The sequence below is a fragment of the Lepisma saccharinum genome, chromosome 8 (genome assembly GCF_977018435.1).
Source record: "Lepisma saccharinum chromosome 8, izLepSacc3.1, whole genome shotgun sequence".
Lineage (NCBI taxonomy): Eukaryota > Metazoa > Arthropoda > Insecta > Zygentoma > Lepismatidae > Lepisma > Lepisma saccharinum.
Genome location: NC_139236.1, coordinates 79749126 through 79772431, shown reverse-complemented (window position 1 = coordinate 79772431; position 23306 = coordinate 79749126). Strand labels below are relative to the sequence as shown.

Genomic DNA, 23306 nt, shown 5'->3' with positions numbered 1-23306 from the left:
TCCTTAGAGATGGTGGGAAAGGCTAAAAGAAAGAAAAAATGCATTCACAGCACACTACGAAGCATGGGGTCCTGGGCATAGGCGAGTGTATCTTCATCAGATCACTCGCCTTCATCTTTGCGATTAGCTAAAAGTAGAAGAAAAACAGTCAAATAAATCAATCAATAATAATGTGCTATACAATTGTGGTTGATATGTCAACATAAAATGCATCCAGGATGTTAATGTAAACATAATATAATAATCCATGACACATCTACAGACTGCCTGCCTTACTCCCACCAGATGTTGAAGAACATCCAACCAGTTACAGGGTAACGTGGTCAGCATGATGCTCCCCCTGTCCTCGTAGGTTTCCATGACCAGGTTACTCTACTCATTCGTAGTTCCCCAATTTCCTCACAATGATGGGTGGCCATCACTCCCATCCACAGGCCAAAATCTCCGGAAGAGTTGTTACTCTTCCCCCAGGAGACTCGAACCTGCACGCATCCCGTAGCCGGAGCCAAAAGCTTGCACCTTAGACCGCACGACCACGGCGTGGAACTAATGTGAACATATTCATTGTAAATACCACATGCTCGATGTATAAATTTAAGCAGTAACCATTAACTAGCAAATTTTGTAGTTGATATGGTACTGGTCATCAGTAAATACACAGAATGGTGTGGTCTTGCAGGACCTTGCATGATTTTTAACATAATTGTAATACTGCAATGTAAGTGTAAATTTTTAAGTCGTGAAGTTCTTTTTATAAACGATATTTTTCCTGTTTTAGGGTGTCACTCTTCATGGCTGTGCCAGCTTTAGCATATTCCATTCCACGTATTGTGCTTGGTCTAGGCTAGATGAAATTAGAAAGCTTCAACCCATCTACTAGAGAAACCAGATAGGGAGAGACTGGAAGGCGTCCCTTCGCATATTGGATCCTCCATTGGATGTTGCACATGTTGGCTGTAAGCTTCAAGTTGCTATTTTCTTCGAACACAGCAGTAAGAAAGTTCATTGGGAGAGTCAGATGACAATGTAAATTTATATACTGTAGTTTTTCTTTGATGTTGAAGCAGTGAAAGGTGAAAATTGAGCACATGCATAGCACTTAATGGTTGATTGGAATGAAGCCTCGAAGATGTTTTGACATGTTATTGCTGTTGCATGATGCTATCTTCTCGATTTCTTCACATGCATCAATGGAAATGATCGTGCCAGTGTCCAAAGTGTTGTACAGCAGCCATTTTTATCATTCACCACCCGTGCAAAGGAAATAAATCCATCAACAGAATGCATACATCACATAACAATGCAAAATTAAGTGTATGGCACCTTTGAGACGCATCTCGGAAGTCAATACTTGTGATAAAGTGTGTCGGTCATAAAACGAACTTTGAACGGTTGTTCAAATAAACTGGATCATCTTTATTCAGATAGTCAGTGTGTTACGTGTATGCTATGTTGTTTTTATGTTGTGACGAAATTTACACATGAGTATATATGTGAGTGAATGGTGGCTAATGATTATAATATTAATTATAAATGGTAACACCTGTATATTGCAATTTCTCATAAGCAAAAATCAGTATAAAATAATTACTTGACAATAAACTGACAAAGTTTGATGTAATGAATCTGTATTGAATAATTAGTGCAAAATGTACTGGTTTAAAGCACGAAACATGACACACACATTAAAAAATCAAGTTTTGAACATATCAGCAGAAAAATGAGATTATTTGTTAATGTTTTTGATATTGGTGTATTTTTTGATTAACTTATTTTACTACTTAACCTTCTATTGTATTTATCCAAAATTCTTCAATGCAATTGTTGATAGGCTTTTTTTTTATTTTAAGTTTTGTTTCTGTTATGCGTTAACCTGAGTAGTGGTTCGCAGTTTACTGAATTTTTGGATCAATGTTGTTAAGAAAAAAAGAGGTTGTTTTGATCCTCAGTAGTTGTGATTGTTTTTAAACAATGTTTTATTTATCTTTACATGTAATTTATAACTTATAATTGTTGTAAAAATGTTGATTTTTCATACACAATAAAGCAAGTAAAACAAATTCTCGATTCATAAGTATTGAATATGTATGTTCCCTGGTTCAAATATGTAAAATAATGAAAAGATTCTCTCAAGATAACAGCCAGATAGTTCTGGATATGCATCTAAGCTTTCAAATGCTAATGCCACTCTTATCTTCAGATCTATTTGAAACCAGTCTTTATGTATTTGGTGCACGAGGTGTCTGTTATAGCTGTCAGGCCAATTGAGTGTCGTCTCTTCCATGCAATCGCTCTCAATCTATTATTACCAGCCACACTAGGTCCAGTATGTCCCTGTTGAGGTTTTGCTTTTCTTCTTGACTGGGTATTGCTACTATTATAATACAGTAAGTAATTGGATGGCTTATTCATTGCAGTCCCAGTAATTGGATGACTTCTTGATGATCTTTGTATTGACGATCTTAGTTGTTTCAAAGTCAGTGCATTTGTGCTCATTGATAAAATGTTCTGCTTACCCCAATTTTCCTTGATGTAGCTGGCATAGTTCTCAAATCTAGAAAGTATATCTGGAACTGATCTGCCATATACCCCAAGAGAAACTCTTCATTATTTGCCACCACAAAAGCTTTAATAATTTTTTCATGTTTAAAATAGTTTGGATCGTTCCTAATATAATTATTTACTTGCCTTAAAATTTGACCAATAGAACATAAAGAGCTGCATAACGAAGTAAATTCTAGTTATGATAAATAAATGTAAGGGAGATTTCAGACTCGAGCGACACATGTCATTTCAGAAGGAGCCAATCAACAGCAATGTTTCACCCTGTAGCAGCATGACAGGCCATACAGGCCTGCGTTTGATTGGCAAAATCCTCAAGTGACATGTATCACTTTGGTGTGAAATCTCCCAAAGTGTAATTGTCCTTAATTGCATCAGAATAATATGAGATGTGGTTACAAGTAGAAGTGGGTTGAACCAGGATTGTCATCTGCAATTTACTTTTTGGAAACTTTGAATTTTGCAAACTCTTGAAGCAAAGCCCTTTAACCCCTTCTGTGTTCAGCATAATATTACACCCTTGGTTCCTGTAGCTTATTCTGTGTTGGGCGTAATATTACGCCTGCGAACATCTCTGACTGAAGTAACCTGTGTTGAATGGAATAACACGTTTTTTGTTGGTGAAACGTATGTTTTGCTATTGAAGAAACAACGACCTTTTATTTAGTCACTATTTTCAATGCCGACAAAGAAAAAGAAGTTCAGAGGAAAGTAAACTGTTTTTGTGTTATGCTGACAAAGTGCAAACGTGAGTTCGTTTGTGTGCCACGTTTAGTCAGTTGCTTTATGTACATTTTTTTGGTGTAGCATTATTTGAACTGTTGATTTATTTTTGGTTTTTGAGTTTCTAATAGTATTGTCAAACAGGATTGGGAAATATTTTTTTCCCTCATCCCTATTGAAGATATTGCAATGAAACTTGGTGGACGCATTACGTATAGTATTTTTCAAGGTAGAGTTATAATCGGGTACCTATATCAAGGGCCAGTCCAGAGGGCTCCAAAGTTACCAAAAGGGATTTTTCGGAGGGAAATTTCCCAAATTATCCCAGATTTCGCTTTCCTCATACTTGTACACATGTGCGTGGTACCATTTGAAAGCCTGTTCTATTCTGAAGAGAAAAGTGTATGAACCATGATACTCGGATGAATTGTGCTGAAGCAGTAGCTATTTAAAAATATTACTACGCAAACTCAGAAAAAAAACAACACAGAACGGGGAAACCATTTTGTCAGAAAATTTCACAGGGAAGGGGTTAACTTATTTTATTTCCCAAGAATATTTTTAAAATGGCGGAAAAACATTTCCTTTCAGCTAATAATATTCACTTCCCAAATCAAATACTGCCAAAATAAGGTTTCTTAAACAGACCAAATTAATTTCCATGATTTGGTTTTTATTAGATGTGAGACATTCATCATCAGTTAAAATTGCCAACAATTTGGTCAATCTTAATCTGTTTCACATTTTATACACAATCAGTAACCAAGTGCATACAGTGGTCATGCAGTTTTAAGTTCTTTAGCCATATTCTGATGAAAAACATAAATGAGGTTGCACTGTACTATGGTTATGATAGGAACACAGAAATTTCATTAAATAAAACAGTTTTTTTCTATAAATATTGTTTATTTCATACAAATTATAAAATTTAATTAACTTTCCTTCTGAAGATGTGAAAACATTTACATTAAAAATTGACTTATTCATGTAAAATAAAGTGAGTGTTATCTATTTACAAGTATTAACATGGCACATTGTATAAAATAGCATACATAATAAAAATAATGGCAGTTTGAGCAAATAAGTCTTGATTAAAACTGTCTTATCTTAATACCCTGTGCGTGACTTAGTGCTTCTGAAGACTACAAATCATTCTTGACATGCAAGACGGATATTCAACCAGTTTTATGCATAGTGTAACATGTAATGAACCCTGATAAAATAATAGTTTTCTTATTTCACAACCCTTGAATTGCATGCTAAAAATAAATAGCTTTCATTCCTACATGGCATGCTGAAAAACTATTAGACGTTCACAAAAATTGTGTACAAGGAAACGCTGAGTAAAATGCATGCCTCAAACTTAAAACCAATGGTAAAAAGACATTATTGCAAGAGGCATCATAAAATGCAAAACACTCGGTTGAAAAATTAGAAACTAGTTTGAGGGTGTATCACAACCGTCTCAAATTCCGACGGCTCTGTTTGCTGCCCACGGATCCTTTTCTGGACCGACCAGGCACGGACACGGAACATGGCCTTTTATCGTGGAGTTCGCAACGACACCTGATACAGAATTCAAAGCTGCAACTTCTCCTCGTGCAGCGTCCACTGCTTGTGCTCTCCGCCACGTGGCTCGGGTATGTGCAACGGGGACATTGCTCGAGACGTTCCCCATTTTCAAGTTTCTGCCCTTCCTAGAAAAAAAGGGAATGGTTAATATTGCTATAATTTTTCTATAACACAAGATATAAACAAAATGACTATGATTAAAATAAAATTGTTTGTGTGCTAATATTTTTGATATATAAGTATCTTACACAAGATTGTTACCTGTGATTGTCTATTCTTATCTACTGTATACATATTTATTATACAGGGTTGTGCACGATAAATTGGCCTGCCTCATCTCACGGTCTAAAACTAAACTTTTTTTTAAAAAAAATGTGCTTAAAAAAAACGAACCCTGTATATTAATAAGATTAATAGAAATATAACACCAATGCACACATGCAAGTAAAAGAAAAAAGAAGTCAAACTTCAAATTTTCCAGCAATTTCTATGTACATGAAAAAAGTTGGTTTACTGACAATAAACCAGGTAACAAGGGAGAATACGCCACTGAATGTTACTAACATGGAGTCGGTGAAAAAATCGGGGAATTTTGAAAATATGTCCAAAATCTGGAAAAATTGAAGAATCAACTGTTTTGTTTTATTTTGTACTTGAATCAACTGGGGTTTTTTATTTTGTATTTATGTATTTAAAAGTTTTACATACAATGCTGAATGACCATTTTATACTGACACTAATAGCAAGAAAACTAAAAAAAAAAGTGGCACAAAAAAAAATCTTGAAAGTTAAACACACATTCTTAATGATTGGCGAAACTGTCTTCTAGCAAGAAAATGTCAACATTTGGAGGCAGGTTATTATATAAGCAGGCAAGCTTATAGAAATTAGACCATTATACAACCTTGTAGTGGGTTGTGAAAAAGCTTTACGTTGCATGTTGGTCGTGTGGGCCCTTGTAAATTAAATTCATTGATAAAATTAAAACCAAATTTCTAATTATTGATGATTATATGCAGTCTCAGGGAAGATATTCTATGGTGATCAATGGCAAGGGAAAAGCCAAGGATAGAATCATTCCCAGAAATATTAGTTTTTTACTCACCAGGATTTGAAAATAAAAAATAAATTCCACTTTTTTCTTGAACCTGCATCTTATATATTCTATACAAAATTATTTTGTAGTTGAATTTTATTGAATCATTTTAAACAATGTTAAATAAACTTCAGGGACCCTCCCAGGTACTTTAGGAGAAGCTAGGTGAACCCCAAAGCTGCTGCTTGCAGGGACATTCCTGGACAATTTCACACCTGAAATCAAACCTGGGTCTCCTGGGTATGATAGTTAGATGCTGTGTCAATTGGACCACTGTAGTATGAGATTCTTTACCATTTTTTTTATATTTCAGTTGTTTTGAATCACTTTTCCAGAACTGAAGAATAAATGAGAATGCATGACTGAACGGATTAAAATAACTGAGAATGTACAAGATCAGTCTTGCCTTATTTAGAATTTAAATAAACGTTTCCTAATTTGGCAACAAACTATGTTAATTCTTTGGTGCAAAGAATGTGTAACCTCCAAAATTGTTTACTTCAGCTCGAGATGCTACACAAACATGTCTTGGTAGCATTTAAATGTAATGTAATGTCAACTTACTTGCAAAAAGCACTGAAAACGTGCTTTTGTTGGGCTCACAGTGCACTGGGGTTGAGGTGATGTGTCGCTTTCGCTCGATTCCTGCTGGTAATTGTTCAATTGGGTCAGCGTGCTTCTGCGACGATGTACAGGTAGATCAGGAACAACTTTTGCAGTAAAATTTTTCTGAAACACAAACTGTAAAGATATTAGCAATATGCATATTTAGTTATATATAACGGAACGACTGAAGATGACCGGACCCCCTCTCCGATTTTCTTCATCTTTGGCATACTCACTAATTGAGGCCTCCTAATCACGAATCTGAAGTTAAAAGTTGTCGGAAACGTTTAGAAATTGCAAAATAAGGCATTAGTTTTTGGAATGGAAACAGTCGATTTTCCCAAAATTTTTTTGTTTCACAAGCAAATATATATATATATTCCTGATAGTACCACAACACCAAATTTTAACTGTTTGCCTAACCTAACCACATGTCAATGGTTTGTGAGGCTAGCGTCAATGGTTCGCAATTATTTTGCAATTACTAGACGTTTCCGACAAATTTTAACTTCAGATTTGTCATTAGCAGGCCTCAATTAGTAAGTATGCCAAATATGAAGAAAATCAGAGAGGAGTCTGGTCATCTTCAGTCATACCGATATAACAATGAATTAAATATAACTGTATGGTGGATGACTTTTGCAAGAAATGTGGAATGTGTGTTAATCCTGCAGGATGGAAGTGATATGCTGAGAAAGATATTTTTGAATGAAAATGCCCGGTCACTGCCAGGGTGAAGCTGGTTGAAATTGCAGAAGTCTGAAGTATTGGGAGAGGACAAGGAAAGTATATCTAATATAGCAACATTATCAAAATGATGCAATATATGTAACATGAAGATGTTGTTCTTGCATTATTATTTGTAGAATAAGACAATATTAATCAATACTAAAAATATTTTGTCTTGTAACACAGCTAAAATATATACTTTCATAACTTGATCAAAATGCAAAACATTCCTGCACATACTATTACATTAGCAATTAATCAGTATCACGTATGTCACATATTTGCTTGAATTGTTTTAAGTCTCCTTCGTGCACAAATGGGCTAATCACAACTGGACCTACAGTTTCAAGTGGGATCTGAACTATTGTGCAGTGTGCCTCCACCAGGTACCAAACCCTTTACCCCTTGATTACAAGGTGATGACATTACCACTACACCATCTGGGAGGCCCGCCCACCCACCACATCATCATGAACAAACAACATACAATAATTGTTTTTAACCAACACATATAAAAATGACTAGATTTAGAGAAACAGTCGGTAACAATCCAGGCAAGAAAATTTTATATATATTATTGGTAGCAAGTATAGCTTATATTACCAATTTTATTTTTTGAAATCGTGGAGTTTTCGAACAAGTTTATGATGGAGGTTCTTAAACTTTCACTTACTGTATGGACCCCCTCCCCCAACTAAATGTACTTTGTTGCTGCAGACCCCAGGACTTCACTGAATGTCTGAAGTCCTAAATTGCATCAATTATTGCCAATGATTTCTTTATTTTTCAGATAAAGGAGGATAAGAATTATTTTTCACACAACTATGTCTTTAAGAGACACACTAATATGTTCCGAGCCCTCTTAGCTATTCCCAGAAAGTACTCTTGAGCCCAGAAATTTAGAAGGGACTTATAGTGTCTGATATTTTGACGATCTGAAAATGTGGATTTTGTATTGTAAACAATCTAACATTCATAAAAATGCTTTTGACTAGCGAGCTGTGGAATATAGATATTTAACATTTTAATTAGAAATGACTGTCTATTTTCATCAAACCTTCACAAGTATAAAAACCTGTAACATTGCTTCAATTCTTGTCTGGCCCCATAGAATAGCCCTGGGGGCTGCTGATCGTAGGTTAACACTACCCGATACAATGACATTTTTTTCTAAAGTCAAATGTTACAATGTTCGAATTTTGGTATCGATGTGTACTGGTAGATCATCAGTATCATTTCAGACCAAATTTCTATCAATACACAAATGAACAAAAACGTTAACGATGCGATCTTGCTCAAATGAATTTCTTCATTTTTACAGGAGAAAGTACTTACGGAATTGAGTTTCTATAGATTGTTCGAAGGTCGTGGATGTATTTTTTTCCATCGTGCAATATATTTGACCGCAAATTCATGTATCTTTCAAGAAAAGTATCTTTCCGACACTCTCCAGTAACCAGATGTCGCGTACATTTAATGATGTAACCCCTTGAAGTGTTTCCAACCACGCAATTGTTTTGCAAGAATTTTTTTTATTTTTTGAAAGCTGTATCGCATTGTGTTACAAACAAAATTTTAACTATGCTTGCCTAACCTTGCCGGAAGTGGTTTGTGGGGCTATCCGTCAATGGTTTTTTGGGGTTCGAACCTGGGAAAAATCCGAAATCAGTAACACCAAAGTAGGTATTTTTCGATTAACAAGGTTGGAAATACTGCATACCAACTGATGATTGTGGCCGCCATCTTGTGGTACGCAAGCGAAGAAAGCAAGAACAATAATTACTGTTAATGTGATAAATTAAAGTTATTTTCTTCGCAAGAGCAAAATCTCACCTTCAAGAAACTTTCGCAATGCATAATCGGTAAGTACAAATGTTAAAAATGACTAAAGAAACGAGTGTAAAATGTGTTTGTGCGAGATCGCACCAGTACCAACAAAAACGATAAAGAAAAATTAAGATTGTCTTACCAGTTCATTATTCTCCTTATTCTCACATAGCTGCTTGACAAACTTGGAGCGCCGTTCGTTGGCTTCCTTATCCATTTTGCAAATCCGGCACCAAATTTTACTGACAAGGCATATCCTTCGTAAATCGTCCCCATCAAGAAATTTCAAAATGCGTGAAACTGCCGGCCAGTATGTACTTCGATCCCCTAGGTACGATATGAAGTCCACATGATCACGACCTTCGAGAGACCGCCTAGGTGTGCTATGTAATAAGCTCCTGCAACACACTTTTGCATAAGACAGACTGTTTCTCCTTTGTTCCATGAAACTGGAAACATCTTTGGTTTTAACACTGACTGGGCTGCTGAATTCCAAACTCGACAAACAACCACTTGTACTTGCTTCATCATATGATCTGATGTGTCTATCTTCACTTTTGAATGACAACTGACTTGCTGATTCACTTCGGCGAATACTCTTATTATTGAGCACACAATACTTTTTGGAAAAGTAATCAGGAACTGTGGTTGGAACGGCATATTTCGGCGCATCTAAACTTTCGTCGCTGCCCGAAACTGCAGAGAGATCAAGGGTTTTCCTTGGAATGTCTTTGGCGAACTTCTTGCCGGGACAAACAAAAAGACTTGTGCACTCACTATCCTTCTTGAAGTATTTATCCTCCTGTAGATCTTCTAAGGCTAATGCGGGTGTGCACGAAGATGCATCCTTATGCACCTGAACATTTGCAGAGCGTTTTAGGGATGGGTAGGAGTTACTTCGGCTTTTATGCAGAGAGCACCCTGAGGATGTTCCTATACTCGAAGAACTCTGTAGCGAGTCTGGAGTGGTTATATAGCCACTGTCATCTTCTATATGATTCACATGCCAATTAAATGCACTTCCATTCTCTATTATTACATTCTTTGGACTTTGCTTTTCACATGCACTTCTCTCTGTATCAACTTCAAGCATTCTGGAAGCCATCTGGAAAAAAAAAATACTGCTTAATATAAAGTTATTGGTATCTCCTGGGTTATGAAAAGCACTATGAATATTTAAATCTGATCTCTCTCGTAGTTGATCTACCACATTATGACAATTAGATATCATACGACAGAAAGAATGACTTAAAAACGACCTCTCAGCTAGCCATCACAATTTTCATTTAAAGAAAGATAACATGCACAATGTTAAAATTTTAGTATAACTGAAATTTTAAATATATTCTGTTTCCAAATTTATATAAAATACAAAAAAACAACTGCTGGATCTTGTTTAATTTGCACAAAAAAAGTTTATCCCTACCAATGGAAATGAAGAAAACTACAAATGTGAAAATTAAATACAAGGGCCCAATTATGTACACTATATGATAGCCTATTTTCTATTCATAACACATTAAATTTTCAGCGTGCATATTGTTATTATTAAAATAATAATTTGGCTAGTCAGATATATTAAATAAAAAATACTTCTGAAGTGGGAGGGGAAGGTGGTAGTCTAATGCGAATACGAACTTTTTGGATTCAACCAATCGAGTTTCGAATTCTTACAATGTCCAAATTGCGAGAAAACCGTTTCAACAATGAATCTGTCAGATATATATACAATATGTAATCAGGTGCGTTTTACCTCATCAGAAAATATACGTTGGCACAAGGAGGCAAAAATCGAAGGGTTACTAATTTTAAAATAAAATAAAATTAACCATATGTAAACCATCCCAAACAAATTAATTTACTTGAACCATGTTCTCCAAGGCAATTTTGCTGCATATTATTTTATTTGTATGTATTTTTTATAAAGAAAAAGCTTTAAGCATCACTACTTCGATACCCACCAACGTAACATATGATGGCCCCAGGGAAGGCGCGGGGAAGATGGAGGGAAAATCTCTATCCCAACAAATATTTACATTTTCACAATTATATAATCAAAGTAAATCTTTTTGAATGAATGTATTCTGCACATTTATTGCTCTCGAGAAACAAGTTATAATTCAACAAATTTGTTAAAAATGCACCTTTTCGACAAAATGAATAGGTCAAAGTACCTTGATATGAATCAGGAAACCGGTCTTCAACTACAGCAAACATACAACAAAATTAAAAACACAAATTTTAGATTTGCACGACGGATTACTGTAGTTTCCTTACCATTTACTCATTCTTCTCGAAAGCTACTTTTATAAAAACACGATATGTCGAGAAACTGTCCAAGCCACGCCAGCAATTTAATTTCGTTCAAATTTCCTACAGATGCAACTAGCGACCAATGGCATTTCGCGGGTAATCAGCTGGCACCAAAGAGTAAGAACAGAAACTAGAAGGCATGGAGTATATGTTACTAAATAACCTGCACCACATGGTAAAATGATAGAGAAATATAATTTCTTATAGGGGAAAGAAACAGCCTAGTTCAATAAATTGAAAATCATTATACATAATACAAAAAAAATGATTGAAATTACGAAACCTATGCTGTCATTTATTTTCGTTTATTGAATTTGTTCGCCATGGGACAAATCGTAATGTCAAATTAAAACAAAAGAAGAATGTCACAGATTCACATGTTTCATTTTGTGTGTCGGTCGAGACGATATTGTGATATATATTAGATAAGGTTTTGATATATTAGGTAAGTTATAAAAAGTGTTGAAAATAAAACAATGTGATCACGGAAAACAATATATAATTTTTAGTGAAACGAACTAATACATCAAAAACATAAAAATTGAATTAAATCCAGTTAACAGCCTATTTCAAAAGATTCTCGTAATTGCTATGATCGTATAATAGTAAAAGCATGCTTGCTTATACAATTATACAATTTTTTAAAAAGTAGCCTTAATATTATTTTCATGCTAGATTCGATAGTGGGAATAGGTTAAACAATTTATAGTGCTAACCTCGCACTTGTTTTTATGTTTGTATATTGGTTGATTGTTTGAATGAAAACTAAAATTTCGTCGAGGTATTTTCTTTCATCGTGGAATCAATTTGACCGGGAAATCGTGTACTTTTCAAGAGAAATATCTCACCGACGCACAATTGCCATTGCTTTCCCTACGTGAACCGGATGCTGCATATGTTTGATGACTAACCCCCGTCAGTGTTTCCAACGCCCCTTTTTTTAACTATGCTTGCCTAACCTAACCTTATCGGAATGGTTCGTGGGGCTATCAGTCGGCTACCCGTTCGTAATGTACAATTGGTAACACTTCACTTTACTATACCTGAGACAGATTTCTTCAAATTTACAGGAGAAAGTACTTACGCAAATCATTTTCTGTAGCGTTGTTGATGTTCGGGAATGTAATTTTGATTCATTTTAATGCGAATGCATGTGGTTTTGTACGAAAATCTATTTCCGACGTGCTATTGCTGCTGCTGCCATTTGCTTCCTGCATGAGAGCACAACATGCTCTCGTATTGTCTGTATATGCTAAATTGAACGAAAGGAGTGCTAATGGAACCAAACCTAACAGGCCTAACCTAACCTAGTAGGCATACCTCGTCCCCGTGATGGTTTGTGGGGCTATCGTGAATTTTTGGGCTAACGTCAATGGTTTTTCTGGCTCAAGGAACGATCAACGGTAAGCTATCGCCATGTTGTGTGTGGAAATAAACAACAACAGTAAATACTCGTAAAAATATACTTACTTTCCTAACAAATTCAATTATTTCACCTAAATAAGTGTTCCGGAATGCAGAATAGTACGTTAGCAATGTAAAAATGCGAAAGAAATGATTCCCAGGTGTCTCAGGTATAGTAAAGTAGTACCGTACAATTTGCACACGTGATGAATATAGTAGGTATTTTTCAGTGAAGAAGGTTGGAAACACTGCATACCCACTACAGTAGTCAAGTTTTGCCCACCATGTTCCGCAATACACAATTGCTAAGTACGAACCATGTGAAACACACAATATCTGAGTTTAATGTGTCTCCGATCTATGAAACTGGTACCATAATTTAATTGACAAGTTGGAAGAGTTGATTGAGGGACGTGGGCAAGTGGTACAATGCCTCTAAAGTTTGATTTCCCTGAATCAATGGCATGGAGAGCCATAGCAAGGATGGAAGCTGGACAAACAGAGGGAGCTATCAGTAGCCCTTGGAGTGTCTCAAAATGCCATTTCTCACCTGTAGATTCGGTTCCAAACAACAGGAAATGCGCGACGAATGTAAGATCAAGTTCGTCCGCAAGCAACAACTGCAAGAGACAACGGGTACCTCTTGTAAATAACCGATTGGAACAAACGACAGAATGCAACAAAACTACAATGTGCCATTCTCACAGCAAATAGGGTGCAGGTGTCATCTTAAACTGTATGCAATCATCTTCTTAAAGATGGCCTCTATGCATATAGACTCATGCTGTGTGTTCCATCAGCTTTCAGTCCGTAGATACTTGGCTGAGGAACATCGCAATTGGGGCCACAACGAATGGGGTTGAGCGCTGTTCTCTGATGAGTCGCGTTCAGCCTCCAGCCTTACAATAGACGTACCTTATCTGGAGGGAATGTGGAACATGATATAACCCTGCTTTTGTGCAAGAAACATTCTAAAATGGAGCTGGTGGACTGATGGTGTGGGCTGGAATCAAAATTGTGGGACGTACGGACCTCCGCGTCATTGAAAATTGTAGTTTGACGGGCCCTAGATATGAGGACGAGAACCTCAGATCTCTTGCCATGCCGTGCGCAGATCCAATAGGCGATCGTTTCCTTTTCATTGGCGATAATTCTCTTCCTAACAGCGTTCTGTTAGTGCACAACGTGCCCGAGGACGAGAGAATAGAGAGCATGGAGTGGCCAGCGTGATTACTGGACTTAAATCCCATAGAGAATGTCTGGGATATCCTTGGCAGATGCATTCTAGGTAGAATGTCACCTCCCTCAACTCTTCCAGAGCTGAAATTGCCCAAAGTGAAGAGTTTCGAGGAGTCCTCCAAGCTCTCATCGAGCCCATGCCACACAGATGTGCAGCGGTGCTGGCCGTTCGAGATCACACACCGTACTAGGTGTGCGTTACTGCTGGGACCCTGTCCGTTTCTGAGCTGTTCTGTTGATACATACATTGCTCTATAGTGGCGCACATCATGTGAGCATTGGTTCAAGCGACTGTAGGGTCTTTCTGTTACCTGTACTAATCCATACTCTAGTGTATCTGTTCTTTGTTCTTTCAGTTGCATAACCATTGGCTGTACATGGTTTTCGTCTAGTTCTTTCTGTTCCTCTCTTGATCCAAGAAGGCAGTGGATAGTAGGGCAGGTCAATTATCAGACAAGGCACTGTTATTGTGAATTATTGTGAAAGCACAGAATCGGAATCTTCAAATGGGCTTTCTCTTAGAACCATTATCATGGTTATTAGAGACATACTTGCAGAAAAATGTTATCCCCCCTGAAGTAATATCTGGAAATTTACTCACGGTGATTGATGGTATGGCTCTTATTCAGAGAGTAAAAGAAGAGTAGTCAAAATTTGGTGAGGTCTATCTGTCTTATGCATTGCTTTGTGGAAGGAAATTGGAGTCCAAGAATCGATGTCTGTCTGATGCGTACAATAAGACGTCTATATACGTAGAACACCGAAAGGACAATCACATGGGAAGAACTCAGGCATCAGCCACAGAGCATCTCATCTTCCCAGATCATCAGAAAGTGAATGAAGTTCCTAAGTCACGTAATGAATAAAACAACCCTAATTGCATTTCTTGTTAACGAATGTATGAAACCAGAGCATTTTGTAAATCTTTTCAATAAAACACTTCACGAACTGTGGATATAAATTATGCAAAATCACATCTGGAGTGAGCCCCAAAGTGCTCAATCTCAACAGTAAACATGAAAAAGATATGGTAATTTGTTGGTGATTATTGCTGCTGCTAATGAGAGGCTCAGATGACGCAGATGTGTGTATTATGTGTTTTAGATTCCATGAAAGAATCATTGTTAATTTTTTTATAAAATAAGTACCAAAATACCCATGATGGTCCTTGGCATTAGGAAAATAGCTTCAATTCTTATTAAAAATGTTTGTTGAGATATGATAAGTCTCCATATGCATTTGCAGGAAAAGGAAAAGCAAGTGCATTGAAAATCCTTCCTGCCAACAGACAAACACAGGAAATATGTTCGCAGCCTCGGAGATCAAAGGGATCTCAATGAAAAAGTAATTGGCAAATTGTAGTTCTCGTGCTTACTGTATGTTTCAAAATCTTCCGTAGATTATGTGAATGACATAGCAAAGAAGGGTGAGATAGACATTTATCAACTTGCACCTTGGAGGAACTGTCTCAAAAACACGCTTAACGTACTATTATAAAGCCGCTGTAAGCAAGAGATGTCCTCTGAATGATCCATGTACAGTGTCTCTCAAAAGTTTTAGGACAACGACATTTTAAACTAGGCAACCCAATTTACACAAGGTGTTGGTGGGTTGCGTGCAGAGTTAGGCTCATTAAGAGAAAAAGAAAAATTATTATAAACCTCTTCCTTCGAAATCTGAATTCCTTGTATAATCCAGATTTTAAATTTTCCGGAATCTGGATATTTTTGGCCATCCCTAGTTTTGAGTGTGTGACTTTTGTGTAAAGTTAAGTCTAAAAAAACACAGTGGATAGGAACATATAATTAGACTGCACTACACATTCTGGAGAGTGGTGCATTTCAAACATAACTGGGCCATGTTCTGATTGTTAGTCTCCAAATTTATCATGGTGTGGGCATTTTGTTCACTGTTAGACTTCTAATTATGTCGGTTAACACATACTTCAGAGTGCTTTCTGTACGTTTTCTGAAGATAATTTTTCCTTCTGTATACCCCTATGTGATTCTTTGTTTGGGAGCAGTCATCTTGGATACAGAATGATGATGCCATCTACTTCACGTGTGTGTGGGGTGCAAAGGGATATTTCTACTCTTGCTTTTGTTGTTAGGTTAGGCAGGTCATGTTTAGGGCTCTTAGCATTAAAATAAAGCCCCTGAATACAATAAACACCTGATCATGTAATGTCTGCCCTCGAGCACAAAACCTCTTCTAGTCTCGCTCAAAAATCTGCAGAAACTCATGTCTGAGTCAACCGGAAACCAAGAACACCTGCTCGTGCAAGTTACATTTCAAATCATAATTTCACCAGTAAATGGTACTTAGTGAAACTTTTAACTGTGCTAATTAGTTTCTTCAAGCTTCGAACTTAAGTTTCACCATCAATTCCAGTATTTTAAAACACTTTGTATGCTCCTATAAAACTTTTAAAAATCATTAAACATTCGGAACCATCGCCCATAACTGTGACATGTATCAATCTCAAGGTTGTTTTTAATTTCACAATCAAGTGGCTATTGCAATATTTTAATCATTTTCTCTTGAACTCAAGGACGAAAACATTAGCTTCCAATTTTTTTTTTGGGGAGGGGGAGGAGGAGGGGATTTTGTGAAATCAGCATAAGTTTATTCTCTTATGTAAGAAAGTGAAAATTGTTTTAAATGCAGAAACACGGCTGAATCTGATGGCAAATTTAATATCATTAATAATTATTAAGTGATTGCCAATGGATTTATAGGTTTGCTATAGTGTTTTCTGATTCAAAAACATCATATTGAACTGTAATTTAGTGCAAATTAGCTTTGTATTGCATGTTGAGTAACTTTTAATTTGTATTTTTGAAGGAACATGGAGCAGAGTAATAAGGAGCAGGCGCCAGCGAAGACTCCCATGGTATACATATGTGGAGGTGAGTTTATTTACAATAGTTCATATGAAGCTGCATGCTCTAAGCATGCATTAGAAATTGTGAGATAGCGCGTATTTGGCATAAAACTTGAATTGTGGCCTTTTTTTTGCAATTTTTAACACATTTTGTGCTTAAAAAAACTAAAAATACTGTGAAAATCCAACATTCACGTTTGCAAGAGTCTGAATTCATTCTTCGTTAACATCCCAACAAGAATGAACTGAACTTTTTAACAAGGGACACTCTGGTGACCTGCGCAATCCGTCAGGCAAATTTTCAAGACAAAGATAAAAGGTCGAGTGTGACTCACTTTGTTTAGTAGGGTATCACTGGTGGCATGCTTCTCCACTACCTTCCTTGGTCAAGCCCTGCCTTTCATCATCTTACGTCAGGGTTAAATGCATTTGTTTTTAGATTAGGCATGTTAGCTTCAGGGCTCTTGGCATTAATACACTTCAACTTTTATGACGTGACAAGTTGAAGGGTGGGGCTTGGCCAAGAAGGTGTTTGAGGATTGTCCTATAAGTGTGACCATGTTTAATATCGACCTCATTTATTTCTGGATTTTACATCAATGTGGTGATCTGGAAAGGTGCCTAAACTTAGAATTACTGCACGTGACGGAGAATTTGATATAGAGTAACATGCACTTCATTGCAGTGATCCTAAAATTATTATGTACAATTTAAGAGTTTTGTGGGAATGTTGAAGTTCCATACTGAAACATATTTCTAGTGAAAAACAATGTGAAAAGGCAAAGAGAAGTATTGAGGCCAAGCATCCGTAAACAGTTTGTTTTCGGCAGCAAAACAATGAAAGACTGGTGCAAAATATTTAAAGGAAAATATTTGTAATATCTTTTATTATTACCTCGGCATAATTTTCACAGAATAAGTTAATTCTGTTTTTCGTTAGTGTTGCAATACCAAATCAACTTATTAAGAATGGTCAGTATTGCTGCTACAACAATTTTTTGTCATAGTCTTCTTCTTCTAAGAGAACCAAACACAACTAGCCTAACCTAACCACCACACATTCAGGGTGTCGACCAGTCTGGAAAACCTGGAAAAGTCAGGGAAATTTACAATTTTTCTGGAAAAATTTGTATTTTTATTTCTGGGCCATACCAAAGCTAGTGACTTGTTACTGGTATTTGAAGAAGGTGTAAAAGGTATCAATTTGAAAAAAATAGTGCAAATATCCATGGATGGACCAGCAGTTAACTGGAAATTTCTCACCTTTTTCAAAGAAAACATTGCTATTAATGAGCCAGAAAGTACAACATTGCTGGAAATAGGAAGCTGCGGACTTCATGTTCTTCATGGTGTTTCAAAGCATCTTTGCAGAGTTCTGGTTGGAATGTAGTAGTATTCTTAAGAGCAGTGTACAATTTATTTAAACATGTTCCAGCTCAGAGAGCAGATTTCACAAGAATTACAGGATGAAAAGTTTTTCCAAAAAAGTTTTGTCCAATTCGGTGGTTAGACAATGGAAGTGTGGTGGAATAAGCACAGTACCTTTGACCATTTCTGAAAACCTTTGCTGACAGAGTTTCTGGTACCAAGGAACAACCAAGATGTGAAAGCTTTAAAACTATTAAGTCACAAGTGAGGAATCAATCCTCTGTTACCAGTCAGGCTAGCTTTCTTTCAGCTGATATAGAACTCTTTCTTGTCAGGTTTCAGTCTGATTCACTAATGGTACCTTTCCTTTATGAACATTTGCTCAAGCTACTGAAATCCCTTATGTGCAGGTTTATAATGAAGTTCATTCTGCTAGAAGCTCTAAGTTCTGAAGATCTTTCGAAACTAAATCTAACTTATCCAGAATGTGTGTGTTCTGCAAAAGGAGTTTACATTGTATTTGTAACCCGAGCAGCATTTACATCTGTGAAACTATCTGACATTCAGGTATTACATTTTCGTGAAGATTGTCTGAAAATATTGCAATGTGTAAGAAGATATGTATGAGATCACCATTGAAATATAGGCTCACATATGGTACAGCATGTCTCTCTCCAGCATTTGTTTTGGATGGAAAAGTGGGTGAAGACCAAGTAAATGTGGCATTACAAGTCCTAGTTGAAAAGCGCCATTTTTCTGGCCCTGCTGCAGGTGATATTCTTAAAAATATCAAAAGAGGGGCTTTAATTGTATTTATATCATCCCCTAATAAGTCTACATCATCATCGTATGCTAAGAACTGAGTCATACCATTTAATTTTAGTCCTTCGTTAGTTTCTTTTACCTTCCTAACAGCATATTCTAAGGCAAAATTAGAGAGTAATGGAGATAATGCATCTCCTTGTTTTAACCCATCATGAATTGTAAATTTGTCAGACACATTAATACCCACACGAATTTTACTTTCTGTTTCACTGGTGCATACTTTTATCATACTAACAAGCTTCTTAGGTATTCCAAACTCTACTAATATATTATATAATTTATCTCTTTTGACCGAATCATATGCTTTTTTTGAAATCAATGAATAGCTGATGGACATTTTGATTATATTCAGTCAACCAACAGAGTGAAATGGTCAACATTTTGCTCTGTTGGGATTTACAGAGCTGTCCTGTCATGGCTCTATGAGCATCCCACTATCGGCAGAAGTGGGGTATGGTTGGTGGACTACAATGTGATCCTCCCAGCTAGATCCGAGGGATCCGCTGACCAACGACAGGTGCGGTCCTCCATTCATGATGGGGGTTAGGCGTAGAGCTGACAACTCTGCACTAAAAAGACATGTCAAGAAACAGGTCACTCTGATGCAATAATTAATTACTTCTGATTCAGTCTTTTATTAATTAATAAATTTATTGTTTTAAGTTCACATTTCAAAATGTGTAGCTTTGTGTTGGTTGGATTCATGGCTTTCATAGCGCGTAAAATGCAGGCTCCTCTGGAAAAGGGCTGGCACCTGAATTTTATTGTTTTCTCTACCCCTGCTCGCAAACATATATCAATATAGGACTTTTATTACTCTTTTATAACTAAGTGTGGATTTATAGGTACTTAAAGACTCTCTAAAATAAAGAAAAAATACATCAAAATGTGCATTGAACATGAACTTATTTCAATTTTATTTTTCTAATGCACAGTCATACTGTATTAGCATCACAGTTTCCACATAAAAGTGGGCTAACGATTCGCAAACTATTAATATTGTTTCATTCGAAATTCACATCTCCTGGACAACCCTAAACTGTCTGATAAATATAGACAACATGTGGACATCCATCCAGAGATGTCCACAATAATCACTATGCTACAGATTTCAGGTAATGAACATGAGCTACTTTAGTGCATCTTCAGTCAAAGTTTTGATTGATTCATATGCAACAATACTTGTACACCATCCCATTAATGTAATGGTATAATTTACTTACTATTGATGTTTTTTCTTCACAGAATGCCATCACGAGAATGAGATTCGTCCGAGAGATCCCATCCGATGCAGAGAGTGTGGTTATCGAATTATGTACAAGAAGAGGACCAAGAGATGTATCCTTTCTCTTTCTGGTGTTGGTTTGCAGAATGGTGCTAGATTATTACAGGGTTCCCACTGACCTGGAAAAGTCGGGTAAATCCACTTTTCATTTTTGCTGGATTGAAAACTGAAAATACATTCCCTTTTCTTCACAAGTAGTTTCATATGATATTGTATTTATTTTTCTTAATCTATCAGGTTGATGCAGAAGTTAGCAGCATTTTTTCAGTGACACTTTTTTTTATTTGATACTCATTTGAGATAAACAAAAGACAGAAATCAATCAGTAATATATTTTTGTTCATTGTCTGTCGACCAATGCTGGGGCAGTTTTTCGATTCCATGCCTGAAGAAATCAGTTGATTTTGGTTTAAAGACATCATCAAGCCAAGTTTGAAGAGCATTTTCGTTACCAAAGGAGTTTCCTCGAAGATTGGCGGATTGAGAGCTGAAAAGGTGGAAATCCGAGAGTGCAAGATCAGGGAAGTAAAGAGGATGTAGAATAACCTCCCAGCCAAGCTCCTGGATTGCAGTTTTTGTCATGTTCGCAGAGTGTGGGCATGCATTATCATGTTGCAGCAGCACTTCCTGGCCTACTCGCTGATTTGCGTTGTTCACTTAAAGCATGTGGTATACTGAACCTTACCCATGAAATGCAAATGTCACACGATGTTAGAATGCTCATAATTCATCACATTTGCTAATTGTCTGGTTGACTGATGTCGACCATCATGGATTAAAGTGTTTAAGCAGTCTTTGTTAAAGACCGATGGTCTTCCTGAACTTAGAGAATCACTGAAGTCAAAATTTCCCTTTTAGAAATGACAATACCATTTTCGTGTCCTGCTTTCCCCGTTGGCATTCTCCCTGTACACAACACAATTGTTTCGAGCCACCTCCGCTACCTTTGCTCCTCTGTTAAACTCGGAAAGAAAAATATGTCTAAAGCGTTCGTTGTTTTTTTTTTTTTTTCACTTGTCACTTATTGTTTTTTAGTCCACAAATAACAGTCTTCCTTCAAATCTGTGAAATTCAATGCATATTTACAAGCACAACAATGCCACTCCAGTTGACGAATGTTAAGCAATATAATATTCTAACACCGCAGTGTTGCCATACCATACCACTACAAACTTATGCATCAATGCAATATTTTCAACAATGTTGAATAAATGTGATTTGTTTGATTAACAATATAAAGTTTAAGACAACACTTATTTAGTGGTATGATAAATCATTGTCAAGTGGTCTGAAAAGTGATTTAAAAGTACCTAGAGAAAGAGTGGGAACCCTGTATTATTATGGATTGATTTTTATGACCTAAAATTTCCAAAAATACGCCCTAATAATGATATAAATGTTGATTCAAGTTCCGAGGAATATAGTTCAAACAAGACAGGTCAACACAAACAGCAAACTGATGCAAGAGCTTGTTCACCTTTTTTTCCCTGCCCTTGCAATAAACCGGGGGTGAAGAATTCACAATAGTACTCGATCGTTATTATTTGGATTTTCACACGCTTGCCAGTCCTTGTAGTTCACTGGAATTTTCCATATATGATGCTGGGTCTCACCCAACCTCACATCAATTTGTCTCAGGGGATGGGGGATTAAGACAACCAGAGTATGGTACTGATCAGTTAACAATCAAACCCTGTGTGCCGTCATGTCATAATGTGAAATTTTGCAAATGTTTGTGATTTGCATATTATGTTAATTTAAAATGAAAGTATCTGTATGTTGCATGATGTTTTGTTCAGAATTATTTTCCTTAATGTTGACTCAGTGGTTGTATTTGATGCCAGATGAAATATTGAAGCTCTCAAGATCTTTCTTGATTCCAAGAAGGTTCCATTGCAACAAGATGAAATTCAAATGGTGATTTGGTGAGCAACTCATCTTTGGGAGTGTGGAAAATGTATATAAATAAGTGAAATGACAGGTATTAAATTTTTTTAATGAACTAATACTATTTCTTTTTTTCAAAAAAAGTGTTGCTTATAATTTAGTAAATAATAGGGTGGTATTTCAAGGAGTCTACATCACCCTTTCTAGTTGCAATTTTTAGACCTGTGTGAGGGGAAGTACCCTATGATTGAAAAGAAGTTACTATAATTTCCCCCCGACTGGAAAGTTTTGAAAATACCACATTGGTAGGGAATATCACTTTCAGAGTGAAAGGATGTGTTTTAGGGGTGAGGGGGTTACAGACCCATTTAGTGCAGTACAGATTAATCTGTATGTGCATAATTTGTTCTTTACAGAACTAGTGCTGTATATTACAAAATAATCCAATAAATCTTATTTCGAAACTAGCTTCTATTCTTCTAGCAATGATTTGTTCTTCACCAGAACATTTTCACTACTGATAGAGCATAGCTAGTCACTGTTGTGCATTTGTATATATAATTTGGTAGTGTCAGCTTGGTAAGGTTATAGGAAACCAGTACTACACATTGCTAGAAGAATAAGATCCACTTTCAAAATAAGATTTCTTATATTTATAGAGGCTTTATTCACTAATTTTCTTCACTCTGAGAATATACAAGCATCCTCCCACCTATCCCCAAACTCAACCAAGGACCCCTTGCTGTGAAGAACAGAATATAAGATAGTTTGACGTTGGTGAAATGAAATATCACTTAAATGCAGTATTCATTCGATCACAACTTTTTACAAGATCCTTGCTCACAAGTATCGGTTCATACAGTTATGTAGCGATTGTTTCACACTCCCCCCCCCTCGTTTCTTCATAGGATAGGGTGACCATAATGTTTTGACCCAAAAAGGGACATCCTAGGGAGGTCAGTTTAATCCTCATGATAAATTGGTTA

At 36.4% G+C, this 23306-nt stretch overlaps 3 protein-coding genes across 5 annotated transcripts in view; 2 read left to right on the top strand and 1 right to left on the bottom strand.

Annotated features, from left to right (window-relative positions):
• Positions 1 to 2060, top strand: part of LOC145991185 (sphingomyelin phosphodiesterase) — a 176469-nt gene extending 174409 nt beyond the window's left edge. For all 3 annotated transcript variants that reach the window (XM_083127061.1, XM_083127060.1, XM_083127059.1), the window contains one exon: positions 779 to 2060. In XM_083127061.1, coding sequence (XP_082983187.1) covers positions 779 to 848 — 70 coding nt within the window. In that variant the 3' untranslated portion in view covers positions 849 to 2060. The remainder of the gene's footprint in view (positions 1 to 778) is intronic.
• Positions 2061 to 4231: 2171 nt separating this feature from the next.
• Positions 4232 to 11532, bottom strand: LOC145991571 (uncharacterized). The gene is made up of 4 exons (XM_083127616.1): positions 11393 to 11532; positions 9258 to 10220; positions 6518 to 6694; positions 4232 to 4982 (listed from the first exon to the last, which is right to left on the bottom strand). Exons 1-4 carry the CDS (start codon positions 11393 to 11395, stop codon positions 4740 to 4742), a joined length of 1386 nt encoding a protein of 461 aa, XP_082983742.1. The 5' UTR covers positions 11396 to 11532; the 3' UTR covers positions 4232 to 4739.
• Positions 11533 to 11785: 253 nt separating this feature from the next.
• Positions 11786 to 22439, top strand: Polr2K (DNA-directed RNA polymerases I, II, and III subunit Rpb12). Its single transcript, XM_083127617.1, has 4 exons — positions 11786 to 11873; positions 16916 to 16980; positions 20394 to 20486; positions 22259 to 22439. The coding sequence occupies exons 2-4, from the start codon at positions 16920 to 16922 to the stop codon at positions 22279 to 22281; spliced, it is 177 nt and encodes a 58-aa protein (XP_082983743.1). The 5' UTR covers positions 11786 to 11873; positions 16916 to 16919; the 3' UTR covers positions 22282 to 22439.
• Positions 22440 to 23306: the final 867 nt, after the last annotated feature.